At 57.9% G+C, this 23,392-nt stretch overlaps 1 protein-coding gene and 1 long non-coding RNA gene across 2 annotated transcripts; both read right to left on the minus strand.

Moving 5' to 3' along the window:
• Positions 1–3,742: 3,742 nt before the first annotated feature.
• ACTB (actin beta) lies at positions 3,743–8,515 on the minus strand. The gene is made up of 6 exons (XM_064390428.1): positions 8,380–8,515; positions 6,818–6,946; positions 6,295–6,534; positions 5,336–5,774; positions 4,846–5,027; positions 3,743–4,488 (listed from the first exon to the last, which is right to left on the minus strand). Exons 2-6 carry the CDS (start codon positions 6,938–6,940, stop codon positions 4,345–4,347), a joined length of 1,128 nt encoding a protein of 375 aa, XP_064246498.1. The 5' UTR covers positions 6,941–6,946; positions 8,380–8,515; the 3' UTR covers positions 3,743–4,344.
• Positions 8,516–12,792: 4,277 nt separating this feature from the next.
• On the minus strand, positions 12,793–18,402 carry LOC135281499 (uncharacterized). The gene is made up of 3 exons (XR_010348112.1): positions 17,863–18,402; positions 14,109–14,973; positions 12,793–13,103 (listed from the first exon to the last, which is right to left on the minus strand). It is a non-coding gene; the product is annotated as an uncharacterized LOC135281499 (long non-coding RNA).
• Between the last annotated feature and the right edge of the window lie 4,990 nt (positions 18,403–23,392).

Consider the following 23,392-nt stretch of genomic DNA (forward strand, 5'->3'; position numbering starts at 1 on the left):
CCAGGGTGGCTGGAGCAGCTGACATTTAGGGTAGCCATGGGTTCCCTCCAGCCCTGGGGCTTACAGCGACCACAGAGCAGCTGACAGCCCCAAATAGGGACTGGGAACAGAGGGTGGTGTAAGGGGCTCCTGAGCAGAAATGAGGCTTTGTAACAGGAGCTGCATTTGGACTTGTGATCCACCAAATAAACGAGCAGTGTGCTGGTGCAGATCAGACACGGAGGTTGAACATGAGGCAGAAGTGGGCAGTAAAGGAGGAAGGAATTGAACATCTGCACTGAACTCTGGCATTTCTCTTTGAGGCCCTGGGAGGTGGCCAGACAGTGATAGAGGAAACCCTCCTTGCTGTGCCTCACTTCAGGAATGCTCTTCATGTGGGTAGACTTTGTTCATCTTACAACCAATACACATTTTCCTAGCCCAAACAAGGCAAGGCACATATCATGCTGTCCCAGTCCAGAAGGGCAAACAAATTAATACCACTATCAAGGTATTTTAAAACAAAATATCTTAACGTTCAAGGCCAGTCTGTGCTGGGGATTTTATGTTTTTTCCTCTGGAAAGTCTTGTCTCAGTTCTCTCCTCTGATTCTTCTTAAGACTGATACAGCCTGAATATCATTTTGTCAGCTTGACTAAAGCCCAGCTGGGCTGTAGCAGCCACAGCACTTGGTATGCTTGGGTGGATTGCTAGCTCCACTGCTGGAAGTGATTCTCAATCCCTGATATGGTTTAATACTGTAAGGCCTGCTAAAGTGGATTACAGCTGGGTATAATGCAAGTCAGGGCAGGCTCCAGGTCAACAGTCCTGCAAAGAACGACTTCAGAGACCAGGACTGCTTATTCTGAGCACAGCCAATACCACAGACCCATCCCTGAATGGGTGCCTTGGAATGGCCATTTTCTAAAGCTGGTGCTTTGCATCCTCCAAGGGGACTCCTGCAAGGAGGCCAGTTTAGTTTGAATGCCCTGAGATTCCCTGGGGTTTTTCCACACAGCCAGCTGGCACCTCTCCTGGAGGAGCACATGCTCACCAACGAGAGAACAGGACCCTCCCCATCCAGGGACCGTTTCTGGTCAACTGTCCCTGACACAGCTGAGAGACAATGAGGCCCTTCAGGGCTAAATCCCGAGAGCTGCAGCCATCTCCTTTGCCAAGGACATCACTAATTCCCGGCGGTGGCTTGATTCCATAAGCAGCTCAGTGAGGTGACTTTCCAGGTCACCAGCTAATTGCAGGTGAAGTGCCAGCGACTGTCTCCAGCAGGAGGGAAAGTTGGGAACTCTGAGGGAAGAAAGGGTGTAAAACATGTTTGCTCAGCTCTCTTGAGCTGAGCCATCTCTCCCGGGGCAGCTCCGGGGAGGTAGGAAAGGGCTGGGTGCCTTGGAAGGATCTAGAGCCAAGTCCTGCCGTCTCTGCAGCCGGAGGAATCCTGGAACATCACCATGGCTGAGCCAGACAGGGGGACACGCTCAGCCTGGCCCGTGGGTGGACATATTAAAGCTTCTGGTCCCCCCACAACCCCTGGCTATTTGTGTGCTGAAGAAGAGGAGGTGATAGATCGCTGATTATTCTCTACACAATTTCTCCTTTGAGTCTAACAAAGCCAGGACATGGCTCCTCTGCTGACCTCCCTGACAGGCCTCTCAGCATTTCCCCACCTCTGTGAATCAGTGAGGGGTGAATTGAGCCCTGTGAAACTCCATGGCAGAGAAACTGTGCTTAAAAAAATCCCCTCTCTTCCAGCACTCAACATTCTGGACAGGAAACCACTCCGGTCTCCCCCGTGCTCGCTGCAGTTGGGAGCAGTGAGTAATGCTTGCAGTTGTCCCTGCCCGGCACCACATTCTTTTCTCCAGCATGTAATGGCCCAGAGGAGGGATAAATGGAGCCTTGCTGGAGCAGCCTGCAGCATGGCTGTGCACACCACGTCTCACGCTGGACAGGCATCGGGAAGGGCTGTGGAAGGCTCAGCCTCACTTTACTGAGGGGCTATTTACCCAAAACAGCAAGTGAAATGGGAAGAAAGGAGAAAAAGCCCTGTCAAGTGTTAATTAACAGCGTACCTCCATTGGCTGTGGAGCATGAAAATCATCCCGACTGCTCTGTGTCCAGCAGCTCTGCACCAGTCTCCCTGTGCCCACACCTCTGCTCACCTGAGCTGCCCTCAGCCCTGGGCATTTTGCTGCTCACTGGTTTCTCACCACCACCAGTTTCTTCTGTTCTTTGTGTCTCAGTACATTTTCCCACAGTGATCAGTGACCATTTCAGAAGAGGCTGAAGAAAGGCGCCCCATTTCCCTATTGCTGTCATCTCTTCTTGGCTGCTGGCCTTTTTCCTACCCCGCTCCCTCCCCAGGAGCTGCCATTGCCTCCTCCTCACCCCATTTCCCCAAGACCTCGGGTTACAAACCCAGCTTGGGCCTTACTCCAACCAGTTTCACCTCCTCTCTTGCAAACTGGTGCTTCCAGTACTCATCAGCTCAGCCCAGCGTCTGCACCTCCTGCCCTGCCAGGCTCCCACTGCACCCAGGAGCGAGCCTGGGGAGATGAAGGGCAGAAACCGGCAGGTCCACCCCGAGTAGGGTACGATGCCAGAGCAGGAGCAGGCCAGGCAGAGGATTAAAGAGGAACTAGAGCCTGTTCCCCACCTTTCATCTGCTTCGAGCATGACACAATCACAGACATTAGCTCTTCAAAGGCAGGCGAGGGTGGCAGAGCCTTGGGAAGCTTCACTGCTGAATACGCTCCCAGGTCTGGTCTCCAGGAGCTGGCAACAGTGTTACCTGGCTCAGCTTTTCCTGCTTCCTGACCCAACAGCCTCAATCTTCTGTCTCCTTTCCACAGGTGTGACTCCAGCTCTGGGGACTTGTGGACATTGTTGTACCCAAAAGGGTCCCGGCTTTGTGAGGGTCACCCCTGTTCTTTTCCACAAAACCAGCAAAGCTGATCAAACGAGGCTGAAGCTTCGCAGAGGGTTTGGAAGCTCAAAGGATGGGTACAGTGTCAGTAAGCTCAAAACCTTCCTGGCAAAGGCTGGGCTGGAAGCAGGTACCGCACTGGAGCTGTGTCACTCACCCTGCCAAAGCTTCCTCCTTCCTCCCTGCACTTTTCCCAGCCCCACCCGTGTAACACTCCAGTCGCCTTGTTCTCTGAAGTCTTTCCACTTCACAGGACTTTCTCTTGCTTCCACCTGAAAGCTGCTCCACCCAGCCAGCCAGCACACTGCCAGGGTGAGTCCCCCATCCTGAACCCAGGCAAACGGGGAGCAGGACAGGCAAGCTCTGACACCTGGAGCAGGGAGAAGCAGGGACACTGCCCCATGTAGAGCTGCAGACTAGTCAAAGGAGCCTTGGTGGAGGGAGAAGGCAGCTGTTTTGGCTTTGTTATGGGATCAGCTTCCCCATTTGCTTCCATCAGTCCAGCATGAGACATAGAACACTGAGGAGGGAGGGAGACACACTGAGCAACACTTGGGAAGGTGCAGGTGAATGCCCCACTAAGCCCAGCTCCTCCAGCAGTATCTGGAGAACTCCAGCCCACAGCAACCCTGGAGACCCACAGGTTTGGCAGGCCCAGGTCTACCCCTCCCCTATCACCCAGAGCCATCTGCCTTGTGCCCCAAAGCACCAGCATCCCCCCAGCCTGATAGCAGAGCTGTGCAGCCTGGCAGGGCGAGATCCCCGCAGCAGCAACTGTCAAAAAATGGAATGAGAAAAAAGAAAATGAACAACCAACACCAGTCAAGCCTCTATGGTGTGCACTTTTATTTCAACTGGTCTTAAGTCAGTGTACAGGTAGCCCCTCCCTCCCCCACATACTGGCACCACTTCTAGACCCTGTGGGGGACTGTAAAGCCTTCATTCACATCTATCACTGGGGAACACAGGCTGCTTGCTTGACAAATCGAAGAGAAAAAGGATCAAGTGTGTTTTGTTTTAAGGCGGAAAGATACAAAAAGACACTTGTCGGGTTACATAATTTACAGACAAGCAATTAGAACCTAACACCAGCTGTAACTGGTGGACTCCCTCCGAGCTGGGCTTTGCCTTCACAGAGGCGAGTAACTTCCTGTAACAATGCATTATAATATTTGGAATGACTATTAAAAAAACCAAAGAAATGTACAATCAAAGTCCTCAGATGCATTGTAGAACTTTGGGGGCGTTCGCTCCGACATGTTTCATTTTAAGACTGCTGCTGACACCTTCACCGTTCCAGTTTTTTAATCCTGAGTCAAGCGCCAAAAAAAAAACAAATAAAGCCATGCCAATCTCGTCTTGTTTTATGCGCATTTATGGGTTTCGTTTCATCACAAGGGTGTGGGTGTTGGAAACAGTCCGGTTTAGAAGCATTTGCGGTGGACAATGGAGGGTCCGGATTCATCGTACTCCTGCTTGCTGATCCACATCTGCTGGAAGGTGGACAGGGAGGCCAGGATGGAGCCTCCGATCCAGACAGAGTATTTGCGCTCAGGTGGGGCAATGATCTGCAGGGAAGAGGAGGAACCAGTCAGACACAGCATCGCGCTACGCTCACAGCCCACGCACGGCCCTGCGAGATGGAGCTGCCTAATTCCCTTATCTAACCTTGGCTAAGATACCATGGAGTCCAAACAGGATCAAGACACAACCTCACACACCCACCTCCCTCCTTCGCAGGAGGTTTTTACTCTAATCCCATTATTCATGCAGTTGGGTGGGTGCCACCTGTCCAGCCCAAGGCCATTAAGGCTGTACCAGACAGACATGGCTTCCATCTTCTGCAGCACGATTCCAGCATTCCTCACATGCTGCTTATTTCAGCCCAAAACAGGTGCTGAGATGTTCCCCCAACTCCATCCTACCTTGATTTTCATTGTGCTGGGTGCCAGGGCTGTGATCTCCTTCTGCATCCTGTCAGCAATGCCAGGGTACATTGTGGTACCACCAGACAGCACTGTGTTGGCATACAGGTCCTTACGGATATCCACATCACACTTCATGATGGAGTTGAAGGTAGTTTCATGGATACCACAGGACTCCATACCTGTGAAGAAACAGAAGTTTCAAGTCAACAAGGGCTCAGACAAAGTCAAGGAAGCCCCAGAGGATACCAGGCAACCAAGAGACCAGCAGTCCTTTCAGCAGGAAGGCACTACAGAGCCATGGCTGGGACAGACTCAACCTCTGGCTCTACTGACCCAAGCCCCTCCAACAGCTTTAAGCTGTGTAGGAAGTGAGGCTGACTGGTGGGCAGCAGTAAAATATGGTACACCACTGTCATGGTCTCCCAAGTCACCCTTCACAGAAAGAAAATTAAGGGGCAACAGAGTATCCTAAAGATGTTGGACTTACCCAGGAAAGATGGCTGGAACAGGGCCTCAGGGCACCTGAACCTCTCATTGCCAATGGTGATGACCTGGCCATCAGGGAGTTCATAGCTCTTCTCCAGAGAGGAGCTAGAGGCAGCTGTGGCCATCTCCTGCTCGAAATCCAGGGCGACGTAGCACAGCTTCTCCTTGATGTCACGCACGATTTCCCTCTCGGCTGTGGTGGTGAAGCTGTAGCCTCTCTCTGTCAGGATCTTCATGAGGTAGTCCGTCAGGTCACGGCCAGCCAGATCCAGACGGAGGATGGCATGGGGGAGGGCATAGCCTTCGTAGATGGGCACAGTGTGGGTAACACCATCACCAGAGTCCATCACGATACCAGTGGTACGACCAGAGGCATACAGGGACAGCACAGCCTGGATGGCTACATACATGGCTGGGGTGTTGAAGGTCTCAAACATGATCTAGGGAGAGAAAAAGAGGGGTTGAGTTAACAGCAAAACACAGGGTTCTTGCTATACCAAGTCCATGCAAATGGTCTTACTTTTGCCCCTAGATAAGAGGCTTCCCTACACTTCCCCTCAAAGTCCATGCTTATCTCACCTGGTCCCCACCCACACCTGCCAGATCACAGCCTGAGCAGGAACACCACTGCCACAGACTCATCTGCATATCACAGCAAGGAATAAACAAATGCCAAGTAAGCTACGGTACAGTCACTCAAGGGTGTAAATGGATTAGTGTGCCTAGTCAGAAACAGCAGTTAGACAAGTTGCTAGTTCAGTCTCAGAGAAAGCCAGCTTAGAAGAGCAAACAAAACCTGTACAGGTCCAGCAAAGAGGAGACTCAGGTCAGGAAAGGAAAACCCTGTAAAGATGGCAAAAAGGGAGAATAGTGGTGAAGGAGGAGAGAGTACAACATGAAAGAGGAGAGCTGGCCTGCAGCAATTTTCTGCTGTAGTCCAAGATGCAGAGTTCTACACACCTGTGTCATCTTCTCTCTGTTGGCTTTGGGGTTCAGGGGAGCCTCTGTGAGCAGCACAGGGTGCTCCTCAGGGGCTACTCTCAGCTCGTTGTAGAAAGTGTGATGCCAGATCTTCTCCATGTCATCCCAGTTGGTGACAATACCGTGTTCAATGGGGTACTTCAGGGTCAGGATACCTCTTTTGCTCTGGGCTTCATCACCAACATAGCTGTCTTTCTGACCCATACCAACCATCACACCCTGCAGAACAAAGACCATGTGGTAAGTACAGCTGAAGAGTGGACAACTCCCAAAGCTAAGTCTCCAATTACTGTCACCTCTCTATCAGGCAGGACATACAGTCAGCTGCCCTGTACACGGTGCACAAAGGCTCTGCAGGAGGCTCACTCCCCACCAGCTGTGCTGCACTACACAGGCCTCTCAAGGCACAAAGCCAAATAAAAGGGCTTCTTAACTCTAGGAGAATCACTTCCACCTAACACTCCCCTCTTTTGTTAGACAACAAGCACAACCAGCCACCTACCTGATGTCTGGGGCGGCCCACGATGGATGGGAAGACAGCACGGGGAGCATCATCCCCGGCGAAACCGGCCTTGCACATACCGGAACCATTGTCAACAACGAGCGCGGCAATATCGTCATCCATGGCTGGCTGCGGGAGGAGAGGAGAGAAGGAGCCATGAGCATCCCCGCTCACACGCCGAGCCCCGTCCCGCGGCGGCGGGCGGGAAGGGAAGGCGATGGCGGGAAGCGCAGGCGATGCCGCCAAGGCCCTTCCCCACCCATTTCCTTCCTGCCGGCGCCGCTCCGCTTCGCCCGGCGCCCGCTAGAGGGGGCGACGCCTCCCAGATTTCGGCACTGCGCGGATTTGGGACAAAGGAAGTCCCTGCGCCCTCTCGCATTATTACCATAAAAGGCAATGGATGGAGCGCGCCGCGCCTCGCCCGCCACCGGCTGCCGGGGGGACGGCGGCGGCCACTCCCCGGAGCGGGCGGGCGTGGCCGCCACACCCCAGCGCCCCGCCGCGTCCCCGGTGCCTCCGCACAGCCCCGCCGGTCACGCCCGGTGCCCCACCTCGAGCCGGCCGGCGGGGCTCAGCACCTCCGCGCAGCCCCGCCGGTCACGCCCGGTGCTCTGTCTCTCAGAGCCCCGCCATGTGCCAGCCAGCGGGGCTCGGCGCGCCCACCCAGCCGAGGGGGTCACGCCCGGTGCCCGCCGTGAACCAGGCACAGCCAGAATTCGACCCCTGTGCACAGTCCCAAAGCCTCAACCATCCTGTAAAGGAACCGCAGCGGGACAAGCGCTGCCACCACACCCAGTTCACCAGCCAAGCGTGACCGGGGCTCTGCCCCATCGACCGCCGGCACCACGGGCGGGATTAGAGCCAGCGCCTTATGCAATTGCCGCCCGCCCAGGCTCAGCCCCGGCGGCTCCGGTGTAATCCGGCGGCGGGGGGGCGGCAGCGGCTGCCGCACATGTGCCGCCCCGCACGGGCAGCCTGGGAAGTGTAGTCGGAGCGGGCAGCCCGCCTGCACCTGCGCTCCGGGCACACGGGGGGTCCCCCCTGCGCCCCCCAACCCCGCATTGTTCCGACCAAAGCCTCGCCCCGTGCAGGGGTGCCGCCCCCTCCCCGCAAGCCAGCACGACTATTCGTATGTGCGAGGCGGGGGCGCCGCGCCCCTCCTCGCGGGGGACAACGCCCCCGGGCCCCGGCCCCGGCACGGGCGGCTCCGCGGAACGCACAAAGCCCCGCGCCCGCCGTCCGCGCCCGGCCACAGCGGCCGCGCCGCCCGCTCCCCCCGTCCGCACCAGCAATCCTCTTACGGCGCGGATTAGCCCCACGGGTGGAAGGGGCGCGACGCCCCTCGGCAAGCCTCACCCCCGAAACCGGCCTTAAACCGCGAGCGCGTCCCTACCCCTCAAAACGCGGCGGCGCGCTACGGGGCCGCCACCCCGCCAGCGCACAAAGGGCGCGCCGTGCCGCACAACCCCGATCGCACCGAGACCCACAACAACAGCAGCTCATTAACGCCCTCATTAATATTACGACCGCGCTATCCCCCGTTGTCGCGGTGCCGCTCTCACCTTTGGGGAGTTGGCGCGGTCGGAGCGGGCGCGAGGCGGCGGCGGGAGCGGGGCGCGCGCGCGGTGAGGGCAGGCAGAGCTCGCGGCGGCTCCCGCCCGCCGCCCGCGCGCGCTTTATATCGGGCCGCCGCCGCCGCCGCCTCGCCATAAAAGGAAACTTTCGGAGCGCGCCGCTCCGATTGGCCACGCCTGGCCACGCCCCCCGAGCCGCGCCCCGCCCCGCCGCCCCGACAGGGGGGAAAATATTGGGGTGGGGGGGAAGCGAGCGGGGCTGGGGCTGAGGCGGGGGAGCGGCCCCCGCTGTCCCCGCGCTGCCGTGGGGACCGGGCCCTGCCCTGCCCTGCCGCTCCGCCGTGCTCCGGTGCCCCGTGCAGCCCCCCCTCCACACCAGCCCTCACACAAAGCCCCGCGCGTGGGGGCCCGCGCGGTTCGCCGCCCGTGTCTGTGGGAGCCGGGCGGTGCGGCCCCTCAGGGCAGGGGGTCCGCGGGGCGCGGTGCCGCTCGCCCCGGCCGTGCCCGGCGCGGGGCACGTGGAGAGCCCGTCACCTGCAGGCCGGGGCCGGGCGGGCACCGGTGACCCCGGGCGGGAGCGGGACGAGCGGGGCCAAGTTCACTGCTGATGTCAGCAAGCGGCGGCGACGGGCTCCGGCCGGCCGGCACCGGGCCGCGGCCCTTGGACCCGCCCGGGCGGCCGGGAGCGCCGCCGGGCACCGCTAAAGCCCGTGTGCCTACGGTGGCAGCGGCACCCGGGAGAGGGGAGCGCTCCGCTGGCTCCGACTCGGGCATCGAGGCAAGCAGGGAGCCCTGGTCACCGCTGTCCGTCCTGCCCTGAGCTGGCAGGGCACACCACGGCACCAGTGGTTTGGTCACATTTGAGCAATATTTGTTTCTGTCTTCTGATCCAAACCTTGCTGGAGTAGGAGACGTGGCTGCTCCAGCCCAGGCTGCCTTTCTGCAATTCCCTTCTTTCTGCAATTCCCTTCTTGCCTGTGACCATCCGGCACTGGTGGGGAATAAAGGGCAGGGCAGCGGCCGCAGAGCAGCAGGCAGCAGCAACCAGAGGGCTTTGCGTCTCCAGAGTGTTGTGCGAGCACGGGCTGATTAATCAAGTTAATTAAGCAGTCCTGTAAGTAAAGTAGCAGCAGCCACTCGCAATCTGTTGCCGGCTGGAAGCGCACAGACTTCAGCGTGGGGACCTTGGGTGTGTAATCTCAGCCGTTTGAAAACTGTAGTGACAGGTACAAAAAAAAAATCTCTGGGGAAAAAAAAAAAGGCTCAAAATGGCAAAATGCCTGTTCTCCATGGGATAGCCCTTGTCCAGCATCATAGAGGCAGGAGTCAGGCATGCAGTCAAGGTCTTGCAGGCCACGCCAGCAAGCTCTTTGTCATCAGGGAGCTGCAGAGATCACAGTGAGGATGAGGGTGAGGATGAGGATGGGGCTCCCTCCTCAAGCTGCCCATGTGGGTCACACTGGAGGGGACCCAGGCATTCCTCCCCCCCTTCATTACTCCTGCTGTGGGATGAACAAAGGAGCAGAGCAGCAGGAGGAACCTGCAAAAGCTTGTTGAGATGGAGATTTGCAATTTCCAGGGAGGATGGGAGGCAACAGGACACCAGGCATGGAGGGGAATACAAGAGAAACCCTTTTCCTTTGGATGGCACCCCCTTCCCCAGGAGTGCCCCAAAATTCAACACCACAGCTGCGCCCAGGTGGGTGCTTTGGAGAGGGAGCTGCAGAAGGACAGGAGACCTGTGGGATCTTCTGAGCCACCCCAGGGCCATGCCTCATCCCACAGGGCAGAGGTGGCCCTGGTGTCCTGCCAGGCCACTTTGGGACCAGGCCATCCCCACCATGTGGAGATGGCCGCAGTGATGGACGTGTCCTGCCAGGCCACTTTGGGATTATGCCATCCCCTCCTCGCTGGAGATGGCCACAGTGATAAAGAGATGGCCCAGGAGAGTCCCCACAGGAAGCCCCCAGGGGAAGGGGACCCTGCCCAGGGTTCCTGCAGGGCCAGGCTGGAGCAGAGCTGCCTTTGCCCGGTCATTCCTCTGTCACCTCAACGTGGATCATGCAAGATCTCTCTCTCACAGCTTCCCTGGCAGTAAAATGGGAGTCATTGCTGTTAATTACCTGCCTCATGGGGAATTAATTAATGTTTGCATTCCACTTTGAAAAGGCTGATTATTAATTAGAAGATTATACGTCAAATAAGGGGAGCCACAAGGCATGGGTAGAGCTGATGGCCCTCGCAGCTGGGAAGTGTGGTCCACCAATGTGCTGATAAAGCAGGAAAAAGTCCAGGAGTACCACTGGGGTGATGGGTTTGGGATGGGAAACACCAGGTCAGGGCCAGCTGGAGAGGCCACCAGGGCTCATGGGGGTCTTGGGCAGGTGGATGGGGCACGCGGGAGATGGGTGGGATGCTGTGCCCTGCTGCATCCCTGCCAGCAGGCTGGGTGGAGCCAGGCTGGGGAGCCACCATGGGAGACAGCCCATTAGGCAGGGTGGGAACTGCCAGGCAATTAGTCTTGATTATTGGACTGAATCAGAAGGCAATCAATCTGCCAGCATCCGGAGGGCAGCAGCGCCGGCCTCCTGCCTCCTGGCTTCAGGGGCAGCGAGCTCTGGCCTCGGTGGGATGGCAGGATGTGGCCTCCAGCACATGGCTGGCTGCCATCACTTCCTCCCGGGCTGAAGACACCTTGACAGCAAAGCCACCATCCAGTCACCATGTCCAGCACTGGGTGAGGGCCAGGCCACCTCCCTGGCCGTGGCTGGGGCTCTCTTCCCATCCTCTTCTGGGATGTTGCAAGAGCTGAGAGAAAGGGGAACCAAGCAAAAAGCTTCCTGGCTGTCGTGTTACCTTCGGGCAGACATCACAAAGCTCCCAAGTTCCCATGTTTTGCTTCCTCTCTCCCTGCTCGTCCTTGGTGACTCTGGACAAAACTATCTGAGGGAGGATCCTCCTGCCCTTCACCAGCTGATATGGCTGGGCTTGAATCGCTGCACTTGTGGGACAACATGTGAGCTCTGCTTTCCCCTCGCTGCTCCCAGCCCTTCCCCTGCTGCAGAAGCCCTGTGCCCACACAGGGATGGCATCTGCCACGCTTTTGGGGAGAGGAGGGTCAAAGGGGGGAAATAATCCTGGGAATTTTTGGACTTGGAGTTTTGGCTCGGATTTCTGCACATTCCCTTCAGCGCCAGCTTTTCCATCTCTCACTGTGTCATGTGCTCAGGCCTCCCTTTTCTCCCTCCTGCTGTTGTGACAATGAGAAGAGAGGTAGAAACTTCTGAAACCACCACGGTCTCTTTGAATCACCCTCGCACAAAAATCATGGAGGTTTTTCGAAGCACTGCCTTTCCCTTCCCGCTCCCCAAGGGGAAGAAGGAAAGGTGCTGACCACATCCCCTGTTTCACAGGCACAGGGACTATCTCAGCACCTTCCTCTTTCAATTTTCTCCTTGCAGCATCAGGTCTAACAGGAATTTGCAGGAGGTAAAATCGAAGCAGGAACCCCAGGCCCTTCACTCCCTTTGGAGATGTTTGGGGGCCTCACTGCAGCCCCCACCTCTCCCTTTATGGGAACGTATTCAGCATTAAACCTGAAGCAAAACAGCCCCTGACATTTTCCTGGCTCGCTGCGTTGCATCCCTGATGCCAGCTCATCCCTGACAAGCTGCAGGCTCGACTCTCCCCCTTTAAGCATCATTCTCCACTCCCATACACCCCTCCCCGAGGTTTCTGCTCCTTTGTATTGATCCTTGAGCTCTCTCCGATCTATCAGTCATTTTCCAGAGACAGCCTTTCCCTTCACAGACCTCCATGTGCAAGTGTGCTCTCCCCCGATCTGCTGCATCCACATAGATGGGCTAAGAGAGCATCGAGCTCACAAGGAATGAAAATCATTACATTGTATCATGGCTGCAAAACTGCATAAATCCCCCATTTTCCATTGTCAAGGCACAGACAAACAACCTGTGCCAGGTTTTGCCGAGGCTGCTGGAAAGGGCCCAGCCCTGCCCAGGTAGCCAAGGTGCTGGCAGGGCACACGTGCCTGGTTTACAGCCTGCTGTCCCTGAGAAGTGGACTTTGCTGGAGGGGTTGAAGATTTTTCTCCACCTATTTCTCCAGCCACATCTCTCTGTGCCCCCATGCCTTCCCCAGCCCTTTCACTGCGCATCCCTGAGCTGATCCCTGTGCCAGCATTTCCAGATCCTGATGCTGGCCCCAGGGTTCCCCAGCTCACACAGGCAGCAGGAGGCCAAGGTGTACGAGCAGCCAGGTCAGCATCCATCAGCCCAGACTGGCACCCTCTGCCCAGCCCCATCCAGGTGCCCCCCAGCCCTGCCACCCTCTCACCCTCCCTGGGCTGTGCTGGCCCGGCCAGAGCAGAGCAAAGCCCTCCCTTCCCCCAGTTAAACGTGCTGCCAGGGCTGTTTTGGTTGACCTTGATAACAACAGCGTGCGAGGCCCGAGCGTGGAATTGTTTTCAGCCCAAGGTCATTCTGCAGCACAGATTACACCAGCACAGCCAGAGCCTGAGGCTGTGCCTGCCGGGCTCCCAGCCCTGCCCTGCCCATCTCTGGAGTCCTCTTCTTCCTCAGCAACGGGACAGGTGTAAGCTGAATCCTGTGCTGGAGCTTCCCTGCAGAGACAGAGACAGGCGGAGCAGCCCTCCAGCCAGGCTTGGCATCAGTTTCAGGGGATATTTCCTCCAGCTAAAAACAGAAGGGGAAGAGAAAAAGCTGATTCTCCCTGGGTTTTTTCTGCCTATCTCAGCTCTCTGGGCCCACTCACGCCACCCCCATGCTACTGAGTGGCCCCTTGGCTCTGATGCACCTCCAAGGGGGTCTTTCCCCCAAGGATGCTCCCTGGGGTTCAGTTCCCTCCCGCAGGTGTTACATGGCACTATGCCGAGCCACACACTGCATTTTCAACTGCTTCTTAATTACTTGGAGAATTGATTTTTCTTGGTCTCTGATGATAAAGGCAGGGGAGCAGCTGGACGGAGTTTTCTGCTTGTACAGTACCTAGGAAATGAAACGGATCCTGGGCTACCCAAGCATGCCGGGAAATTTGCTTTGATCTTTGCCAGGCTAATGGCACTTTCCATCTAGGGGCTTCCAGCCTTTGACTGAGGTGACCTCTCCTACCTTGGAGAGAGTGGGAATAATAATGCCTTTGTTTTCTGTGAGAGAAACAGAGGCAGGGAGAGCAGGGATGGCCATTGCCCTCAGCCAGGGTGACTCTCCCACCCATGCCAGGTGATGTAAAGCACTTGTGACTCTGCAGATAATCCTGGCTTGGGTTTGGGGCACAAGCCCCCTTTTACTCCAGCAGCAAGTCACAGGGCTCTGGCTGCTGTGCTGGTGCTGCTGTGGGTGCACCCAAAGGTGGGGATCCCCCCCTCCAGTGACCCCAGACCTGCTCAGCTCCTGTCCCTGCAGGCACAGGGATGCTCAGGCAATGAATGGGCGAGGCAGGGTTTGCCCATTCCTAGAAGGAGGGATGCAGAGGAACCCAGGAACTGCTCTGGGCCCTGTCCCAGCCCCATCCCTGCCCGGGCTGGCCCCCAGCTCTGTTTGCACAGCCGGTGCCGAGCGTGACGCAAGCGGCTCTCCCCAGGCGGGGAGAGGGTGAGGGAGGAGTGGGACCTGCTCTAGTCAATGCCCCATCCACTCCTCCGAGTTTAAATAAACCTCCAGGGGTGATTCAGCACTTACACAGCTCTCAGCCCTTTCACGGAGCCAGCAGAATTGACGTTCAGTGACCGTCCCTCTGCCCCCACCTCGGGGAGCAGGTGCAGGGGAGGAGAGCCAGGTGGTTTTTGTCTGGTGCCAGGCTGGTTTGTGGTCCACATGGCTGGGCACAGGGGGGTGATGCCCCTCACGATGGGCTGGCAGTGGGGAAGGAGGGAGCACAGGCTTTCTGCAGGGTGGTGCTCCTCCCAACCAGCCCCTCTGGTCCAGCTCACATCGAGATCTGCAGCAAACCTGGGAACAAGCCAGCAAGTTCGCAAATATATCATCCCTCTGATATCATCCTGAGTGCACTCACACACAGACTGGGCATGGGAGGAAAGCACACCACAAAGCTCAGGTGGAGAGGCACAAACCCCCCTTTTCATTTCATTTCTCTCCCAGTCCATTGCCCCCAAAGTTTCCATTCCTCACTCGAGACACTATTTCCACATGTGCTTTGTTTGGCTCATTTCACACATTCCTGCTGGCAGGTGATAAGATCTCAGGAGAAAGGCAAACTAAAGCCCTGGGTGCCAGGCACTGGCTGTCACTGCCCTGACTCATTAAGGTACCCTGCTCCCTCCTCACCTGCTCTGATCTGGAGCTCACATCCATCTTCATTCCACCACAGGTGGGCTTTGGGGCGAAGGTCCAGAAACAGAAATTGTGGTGGGACTCAGGTGGCTGAGTGAGTTGTCAGCTTCCCTCCTGCTCCTGAGGAGGACTGCAGAGCTCTGCTCTCTCAGGTGCCTGTGCCACCCTGGGATGCCACTCTGCTGTCCCATGTGGGTGACGTGTGCTTGGGTAGGCACTGAGCCCCTCTGGAGCAGCAGAAGTGTTACCAGCTCTGAGAATATTTAAAAAATGCACTTGAATGCCATTAGAACCTCGAGTACCTGCAGGTGGCACTTACTGGAGCAATGGCACAGCCCTGGGGACTCCCTGGCCCAGGTGTCCCCAAGGCACCCTTTGCTGGTATGAGCAGGGTGGGGTATGAACACACCTCTCCCTCCTCCAGCCTTTAATGATAAATGGGGTTAAATCTTCCCCATTCCTGCTCTCTTCCCTTCCCCATGCCAGAGCCAGAGCACAGTGGGGTTGCAGAGCTGCCTTCCAGAGCTCCTGCACTGCTGGAGCACAGAGCAGCCAAGTGGGTACAGAGGCCACCAGGGCCCTGGTGGGGCTCAGATGGACACAAAGAGTGGCCACTGTCTTTGGGGTTTCTCAGCCCAAAGAAGAGGCAAGGCAGCATGCAGAAAAAACAGGGAGTAATTTTCCTATGGGGCATTGCAGGAGCCCTTTTGGTTCCCAGATCACTGCCCAAGGCTGTGAGAGGGCTGCACAGCACATCTCATTCTCTGGGAACCCTTGCTCATGTTTTGCAAGAGCTTGGAGCAGATGGGGGCAAGCAAGAGGAAGAAAAAAAGCAACCAGCTGTGGTGGCAGGAATGAGGAAGCCCAGAGTGTGGGGCAGCTCCAGCCCCAGCACAGCCTGGGCTCAGTCCTGGCAGGGCAAAGGGTGTCCCAGCTCCACCCTGGCACTGCTCAGCTCGGGTCCCTCGCTCAGGGCTGCATCAATGGGACAGAGCCCTCTGCTTGGAACTGTCACCTCTGGGACCAGGAAAGGTTTTGTCCTGCCCATCACAGATGAACCCACACCCCTTCCCTTGGCTCTTCCCTCTGCCGTGGAGATTGGTGAATGAAGACATGGGACAAAGGGACGGGGAGATGGTGAGGGTTCTCCCTCCTCCCCCAGAGGAGCCACATCTCTCTGGGCACACGTTTTAATTAACAGTGAGTGGCCGAGGGACCGTCCCAGGCAGCTCTCAGCACAGCCCAGCCTGGGGAAATCAGCCTTAAATGGCAAAACCTGGCCCTGTCTGCGGTAACCAGCTGGAGCAAGAGGCAGCAGAAACCGGAAACCAGAGAGCAGCTGAGGCCCTGCACCCCCTCCATGGCTTTGTAAGCCTAAATTCACCAGGAATATACCTCAGAAGTGATCTCCTCCCTCCTCTGCCCTGTGCAAGTGCTGGGGGTGCCCTCCTATGGAATGGCTGCTCTGGATCATCCTGCACCCTGCTCATCCTGCATCCCTGCTCCTGAGGCAGGCACAGGGAGAGAAAAGCTCTCTGTATTCCCTCTCCCTTGTGCATCAGCTCAAGGAACAGTGAGGGACAGGAGCCCCCTCCCCAACCTCCCATTGTTACTTTTGTGGGTTAACTCCCAGCAGATTCCAGGGCAAAAATTCTTTCCAAGAGAACTCTCCGTGCTCAGCAGTGAAAACATTTCTGAGCTCCCCCAGTCTCCATGTGCTGGGATAGAGGGAACTTGGATGCTCACTCATCAGGGGGATTTTGAGGTGCCTCTCAGGCCCAGCTGCTGTAATGGAGAGCCCCAGATCTGCTGGTAGCCTGATGTTGTTTTCTGGGCTGTGGACAAGGAGGGTCTCACAGTGCAGGAGGAGCCCACCAGTAGCATAAATGTCTTCCCATAAATCACCAGTCTCACTTAATGAGCCCTGCACTGGTGCCTGGTGTATTTGGGAGCTCCCAATATTTGCTTTGGCTGGGTTGTTGGCCACCCCACTTTTTTGGGATGAATTTATTCCTTTCACTTGGCCCAATCACATCCTGATAGCGAGCAGGCAGTGGGCTGTCAGCAAGCTGCTCCTGGCTGGTGCTGGGCTGGAGCACAAGGTCCTTCACCCAGCTGCTGCCATGGATTCCCATCTTTGGGATGGGACAGAGCCTGGAAAGCTGAGATTTGCTGCGTTACCATTTCCCAGCACGTTTCTCCAGGAGCACACTGCCAGCAGACTCATTAGCTGTGACATCTCATTAAAGCAACCATCCTTGGGGGAATTGGCTCGCACACAGGAGCACTGGGGTTGGCGTGGCCCTTTTCCTCCCCACCTTCAGACAGGAGAGAGGATGGAGCCCTGGGAGAAGCCCCATCCATTGGGATACTCACAGCAGCTGCCCTTGCTGCCAGGGAAAACTGCAAAGGGAAAGTCAGAGGGAGAAGTCTGCACACATCAAAAAGGAATCAGCTCAGCAAAGTCATGATCACTTAAGAACCCCACAGACAGTCACAGCCCCACTGAGCCTGGGGAGGAGGAGGCTTTCTCCTGTGCCAGGACCGGTTTCCCAGCTCGCCAGCCCAGTGGGAATGAGGCTCTGCCTGCCAGCCCCGCTCTGTCACAAGGTCCCCACCCCGCCTGGCCAGGGGACAGGGAGTTGCAGCACCTACAGCCCCTGGACTGGGAGAAGCATGGAAATGGCCTGGAAACTGGCTCTGGGTGGATTTAATTCTCTTCTGGGAGCTTTTTCCAAGTCTTCTGACATTGTTTCCAGTCCTGAATAAATATGTTTCCAGCCTGGGCTATGCTCTTCTTCATCAAACAGGGAAGCACCAACCCCTTCATCTCCCTGTGCTCCAAAATTCCCAAGCTTCAGGCAAATAGGACACGACCATCCTTGGGTGGAGATGTAAATCCCACAATTCAAAGACCAATTTTAAACAACAAAATGGGGCTGTGGGACACCAACAGAGCTGTCAATCCCTGCAGCCATCCAGGGTGGTTGATTGTCACCATTAAAGTCATGCTACCACCACCACCTGGCATCCCTGCATCACTTCCAAGCTGCCTCCCACTGCTCAATCTTCCATAAAAATCACATGAAATCAGGGTCCAGGGACTAAGACACCACAGTCTGCATGGAAAGAGTTTCCTCACCTCTACCCCACTTCTTTGCCACTGTCAGTCCAGCCCAGGGTTTCTGCCATGGGTCGCTGTGGCCACAGAGCACAAAGTGGTCCCTTCCTCCACACCTTGCCCACTTGTGTCTCCTGTGACTTCCTTTCTCCAGGCAGATAAAGGGAAGTAGAGATTTCCTACCACCCAAGCGCTGCAGATGCTCAGCATGTCCTGGGGCAGGGGAGGCTTTCCCCAGCCCACCCCAGCTGCCTCTGCAGCTCAGCTCTCCCAGCCCACCCTCACCTACCTTATTTATAACACTGCACACCTGGGGGGGCCGAGCATGAGCAGCTCAGTGAGGAGAAGAAAAACAAAGATGAAAAGGGGTTTTGAACCACTTCAGCCTTTTTCAAGCCTCAAAGAAGCTCAGCCCCTCTCAGCATGAGCCCTTGGTCCTAGGGGGATGTCATTGTCCCTCCAATGCAGGCAGCAGAACCAAGCCACAAGAAAAAAAAATTTAAAAAGGACTCCAAGCGCCTTCTCCATGGTTTTATTTTTCTGCCAGCAGCTGCCAGGAGGAGTCATGCTGCTCAGGGAGGTCAGAGGGTATTTTTTCCCCATGGATTGCCTTGACCCGGGGTTGCATGAGCCCTGCCCTGCAGCCAAGCCCAGCTGCCAGCAGCCAGGCCGGGCGCCCGCGGGGCTGTGGGGACTGTCCTGTCCCCGTCACAGCGTTCCCACAGCCCCAGCCCTCGAAGGTTTCACCTTCTCCCAGGCGGAGCAGCGCTAATGACAAGTGAAGGATGCTGCCACACCTGCACAAAACCATTTTTGGAAGGACACCTGGGGAAGAAATGTTTCCCATGTCGCTGCTCTGTAATTAGCATTAATTACCAGGGCTTGTGAAACCTCTTCCCCATTTACTCCAGGCAGCCTCTGACGGAAACTGTGGGAATCCCACATGGCTGAGTCAGCCAGGAACAGGGGAGGGGTCCTGAGCCCCCTCAGGGTGCAGGGATGGGGCCCCAGGGTCCCTCCCCCAGCCCATGGGGACAGAGTTTTGGCCAGAGGGCTGGAGGCCTGGTTAAAACACCAAAAAACAGCTGATATTCATCCATCTCAGCCTTCCCCACAAGGTGCCACTGTCCTTCCCCAGCCTGGGGACAGCCTGGGCCATCCCAGGGCTCAGGGGGTTGCATGTACTGCCCTTTAAAACACCCCTTAAAGCACGGCAGAGTGGGAGGATCCCCAGCAGCACATTTCCTCGGGGATTTGCCTCTCCCTCAGCTCACTGCTGTCAGCAGCACCCCAAGGTGTTATTACAGACATGGGGAAAATCCACCCCAAAAACCTAACCCCAAGCAGCCACTTTGTCACCACCCAATGGCAGAGTACTGCTGTCTGAGTAATTTATTTTCTTTTTTTTTAATAAGTGATTAGAATGAGTCAGGATGTTTCGTCATCTGGAGTGGCTTCGGAGTCATCTCACCCTGCCCCAGTGACTCCTCAGAGCCTGGGGCTGGGGACACATCCAGCCACCCCAGGGTGGGGTGCAGCTGCTGCAGCCTCACCCCCAAACTGGCAGATTTTGGCTTCAAAATAAAAAAAACTGTAAAACAAATGGAAAAAAATAAACCAACCCTCCCCACCTGCAGGGTGTGTTTTCTGCTTGCAGCAGCTCGGGGTGCTCCAGCATCCTGGGGGGACGGGTGACCCCAACCACACCCTGGGTGGGGGTCCCAGGGGCACTGGGCATCACGATGGGGATGCCAGGGCAATGCCCAGGTGACCCTGGACTCTCCACACATCATCCTTGCTGTGACCTCCAGGGGTGCTCACAGCTCCCAGCACCACGTGGGACCCCTGTCCCTCCCCGGGGACCCGGGCGTCCCCTCACCCTCCCACTTGACCTATCATCTCCTGTCCATAAATGGAGAGGTTTGAGAGCTGTCCCCGGGGTGGAAGAGGAGGAGAAAAAAGGAGAATAATGCTAAGAATGCAGGACACAGCTGAGGAGCCCAGTCCCAGCCCCTCGGCCCGGGCTGGGGGCTGTGGGACAGCCAGCCTGGGTGCTGGGGCAGCCTGGCCAAAGCCAGTCCTGTCCCTGCAAGCCACCCCCCTGCAGCCACTGGAAAGGTGCTATTTTTGTTTCTCGTTCTCTGCTCTTCTCACCAGCTGGGGACTTTCCGAGGCTGGGCTGCCCCGTTTCCATCTCAGCACCACGGAGCAGCTCCGGGGTGCAGAGCTGTGCCCCCACACCCGAGCAGTGTCCCTTAGCAGCAATGTGTCAACGTGTCCCCGAGCAGTGTCCCCACCTCTGCAGCAGTGTCCCCTTCCAGTGAGGTGTCCCCCTGCAGGGACACATCCCCTTTGACCTTCTCTTCATCCCATCACCTGTGGGAAAGCCACACGGGGACAGATGTGAGGAGCAGGGTGGCCCCAGAGCGGGTGGCACGGAGGGTGCCAGCAGCCACGCACCCCGCTGGCACCGGGCCTCCGCTCCGAGCCCGAGAGCAGCGCCTCAAAATAGAAAGTGAAAACATTCGGGTGCCCCGTCCGGACGGGCGAGGGGGGCCCATCCCCGCCTCCCCCAGCCGAGCGCCGCCCCAGCGTCCCACGACCCACCCTGCTCGCCCGGCAGCCTTTCCCCAGCCCGGCGGTGCCCATCCCCAAGGTCAGGGTGGATCCCTTCGGCTCCTCGCGGAGAATTGCTCCAGCGGCTCGCTCAAATCCTCCATAAAAGGAAAAACAGCCAGCAGGTAGCACTGCCAAACTTAGTCATCCGCAGTCCGGCCGCGCTCGCAGCTCCGTCAGCAGCAATTTCCTCTCCGCGCTCCGCTCTGCGCGGGGGGGACGGGCAGGAGCGGCCCTGCCCCGGCCAGCGCCCTCCGGGGCTCCGGGCTCGGCCCGGGGCTCTGCCGGACCCGCTGCCCTGCTCCCAGCCGAGAGCCGGGGAAATGCACGCTCTGGGAAGGAGAAAGTTTGGCACCCGGCGCAGTGTTGGTCCGGCAGCAAAATCTCGTTTTCTGCAAAGAATTTGTTCCTGAGCACAAATGGGTGGATGTACCTGGGAGCAGCTTGGAGTACCTGGAATTGGGTGGGCAAAGCGTGTTTGCTGCCCGTGGGACAGGAATCACAGAGCCCATGGGACAGGAATCACACACAGAGCCCATGGGACAGGAATCACAGAGCCCATGGGACAGGAATCACACACACAGCCCATGGAACGGGAATCACAGAGCCCATGAGACAGGAATCACACACAGAGCCCATCACTGACATAAGGGGCCTCCAGCCCCTCCAGAACACAGGGTCTGGGGACTGGTCCCATCTTTGGTGGCTCCAAGGGTGACCTGTGAGCAGGACATGGGGACATCCCTGAGTTCCCTCCATGCCACCTCCTCCAGCCCCAGCTCTGCCTCAGTTTCCCCGCAGAGGAAGCAGGGCTGGCTGCCTGCTCTGCCCGGGGTGCTTTATTGAGCCTGAGAAGAGCGACCAGGGCTCCTCATCCTGCAGGATTGCCCACAGCATGGCACAGTCACCCGGGATTGTCACAGGGAGCGAACGCCCTGGGGCGTGAGGAAGTGACATCCTCTCCTATTGCCCCGGGGGACAGCCTGGGTGTTGGTCCCGGTGGCTGTGTCACCCTGTCACCTCACCGTGGGGACACAGCATCACTGCCAGGTTTGAAGCCTTCTCTGGACCAGGGAGGGGAATCAGACTGGTGGCGTCCCCGCTGCACAACGGGGTAAACACCACAAAACACTCTCGGGGAGGCTGTGCTCAGCTGGCACCAGCTGGCACCAGGGTTGTGCAGACAGGCTGGCTGCCCCAGTGAATGATTCACCCCAGCAATAAAAGAGTGGAAATGTTCTGGTGACGTCTCACAGCACCAGGGCCGTGGGGTGTGCGGTGTCCCCGGGGCTGAAGGGAGTGACAGGTCTGCGTGGGGGCCAGTGCTCTCCAAGTCACAAAGAAGGGCAGGGATGGATGGTGCTGAGCGGGTCTGTGGGGCCCCTCATCCCCGTGCTGGGCACCACGAGTGGACCAGGCTGTGATGGAGGGACTGGTTACCCCAGCGCTTTGTCAGCTCGGTGCAAGGCGAACCCGCCTGAGTGGACAAGGTGGAGTGTGCTGTGAGCAGCGCCGAGCCTGCGGCTTCTCCAGCAGGGATCTGGTGGCACCGGGACACCCATTCCCCCGCGCTGTGCTGCCCTAAGCTCCCACCCTCAGCTCAAACCCCGCAGCTCCCACTGCCAGCAGAGCTCTGCCTGGTGCCCCAGCCGTGCCCGAACGGCAGCGGCATCCCGGGGGGATCGCCCATCCCGGGGGGAGGATCGCCCATCCCGGGGGGGAGGATCGCCCATCCCGGGGGGGAGGATCGCCCATCCCGGGGGGGAGGATCGCCCATCCCGGGGGGAGGATCGCCCATCCCGGGGGGAGGATCGCCCATCCCGGGGGGAGGATCGCCCATCCCGGGGGGGAGGATCGCGGCACCGCCCTCGCTGCCCCGGCGCTTTGTTCGCTCCACGCTGCCCGTCCTCCCGCGGATCGGAGCCGCCGCCCGTCCCGCGGCAGCTGGGGGGAGCTCTTGGGATGCGCACTGCGCGCCGGGAGCGCGCACGGGCCGAGCGGAACACTCGGGAGCGCGCACCGGGACCGCGCACGGGGGGGGGGTGGTGGTGAATGGAGCACGCGAGAGCGCGCACGCCGAGACGGCGCAGGGCAGGAGGGATCGTGCGCGCTGCGCGCAGGGTCTTGGACGCCAAGATGCATGCTGCATGTGGAGCCATGCATGCCAGGATGCACAGAGCGCAGGGGATCGTGCACACCACACACAGGAGCATGCACGCCTGCGTGTGGGATTGTGCGGACCAATGCGTGTGATGCACAGAGGATTGTGCACACAGAGATGCATCCTGCACACCAATGCACGTGCTGCACACAGGATTGTGCACGCTGCACATGGGGACACACACATCGAGGTGCACACTGATGCACATTGGGGTCACCGTGCCAAGGTCCACACGGGATCATGCTCGTGGCACACAAGGCCATGCACGGTGAGGGGCTGCACGTGGGGCCACGGATGAGCCTCACACTGGGATCACACACGCTGCACGCAGGTTCATGCACACCAAGATCCGTGCTGGGTGTGGGGTCATGCGTGCTGAGATGCACATGTAATCACACACACACACCCCCCAAGGGTGCAGACTGCACGCAGGCACTGCAGGGTGATCCCAGCACACCTGAAGTCACAGCCCAACACACACACTCTGCATGGGATTGCACACAGCAGCACGCCTGCTGCACAAGGAATTGCATGAACAACACATGGGGTTGCACACGCCAACACACACATGGCCTGTGGCATTGCACACACGTGTGCACCCCACATGGGACGGGGCACACCGGGGTGCACCCTGCCCGTGGCATTGAACATGGCAAAATGCAGCCGTGCATGGCCTGCACACAGCAACGTGTGTGTCACATCAGGAAATGCAGGCATGAGGAATTGCACACACCAACATGCACATTGCACAGGGCAGTGCACGCAGCCTGCACC

The sequence above is a fragment of the Passer domesticus genome, chromosome 15, assembly GCF_036417665.1.
Source record: "Passer domesticus isolate bPasDom1 chromosome 15, bPasDom1.hap1, whole genome shotgun sequence".
Classification (NCBI taxonomy): domain Eukaryota; kingdom Metazoa; phylum Chordata; class Aves; order Passeriformes; family Passeridae; genus Passer; species Passer domesticus.

What these genes read in the sequence shown, in the direction of transcription:
- ACTB (XM_064390428.1), bottom strand. Translation starts at nt 6,940, where the DNA reads ATGGATGACGATATTGCCGCGCTCGTTGTTGACAATGGTTCCGGTATG. An exon ending in GTTCCAGCCATCTTTCCTGG is followed by an intron (nt 5,028 to 5,335) that starts GTAAGTCCAACA and finishes GTTTCTTCACAG; the next exon opens with GTATGGAGTCCTGTGGTATC. An exon ending in CCAGCACAATGAAAATCAAG is followed by an intron (nt 4,489 to 4,845) that starts GTAGGATGGAGT and finishes TCTTCCCTGCAG; the next exon opens with ATCATTGCCCCACCTGAGCG.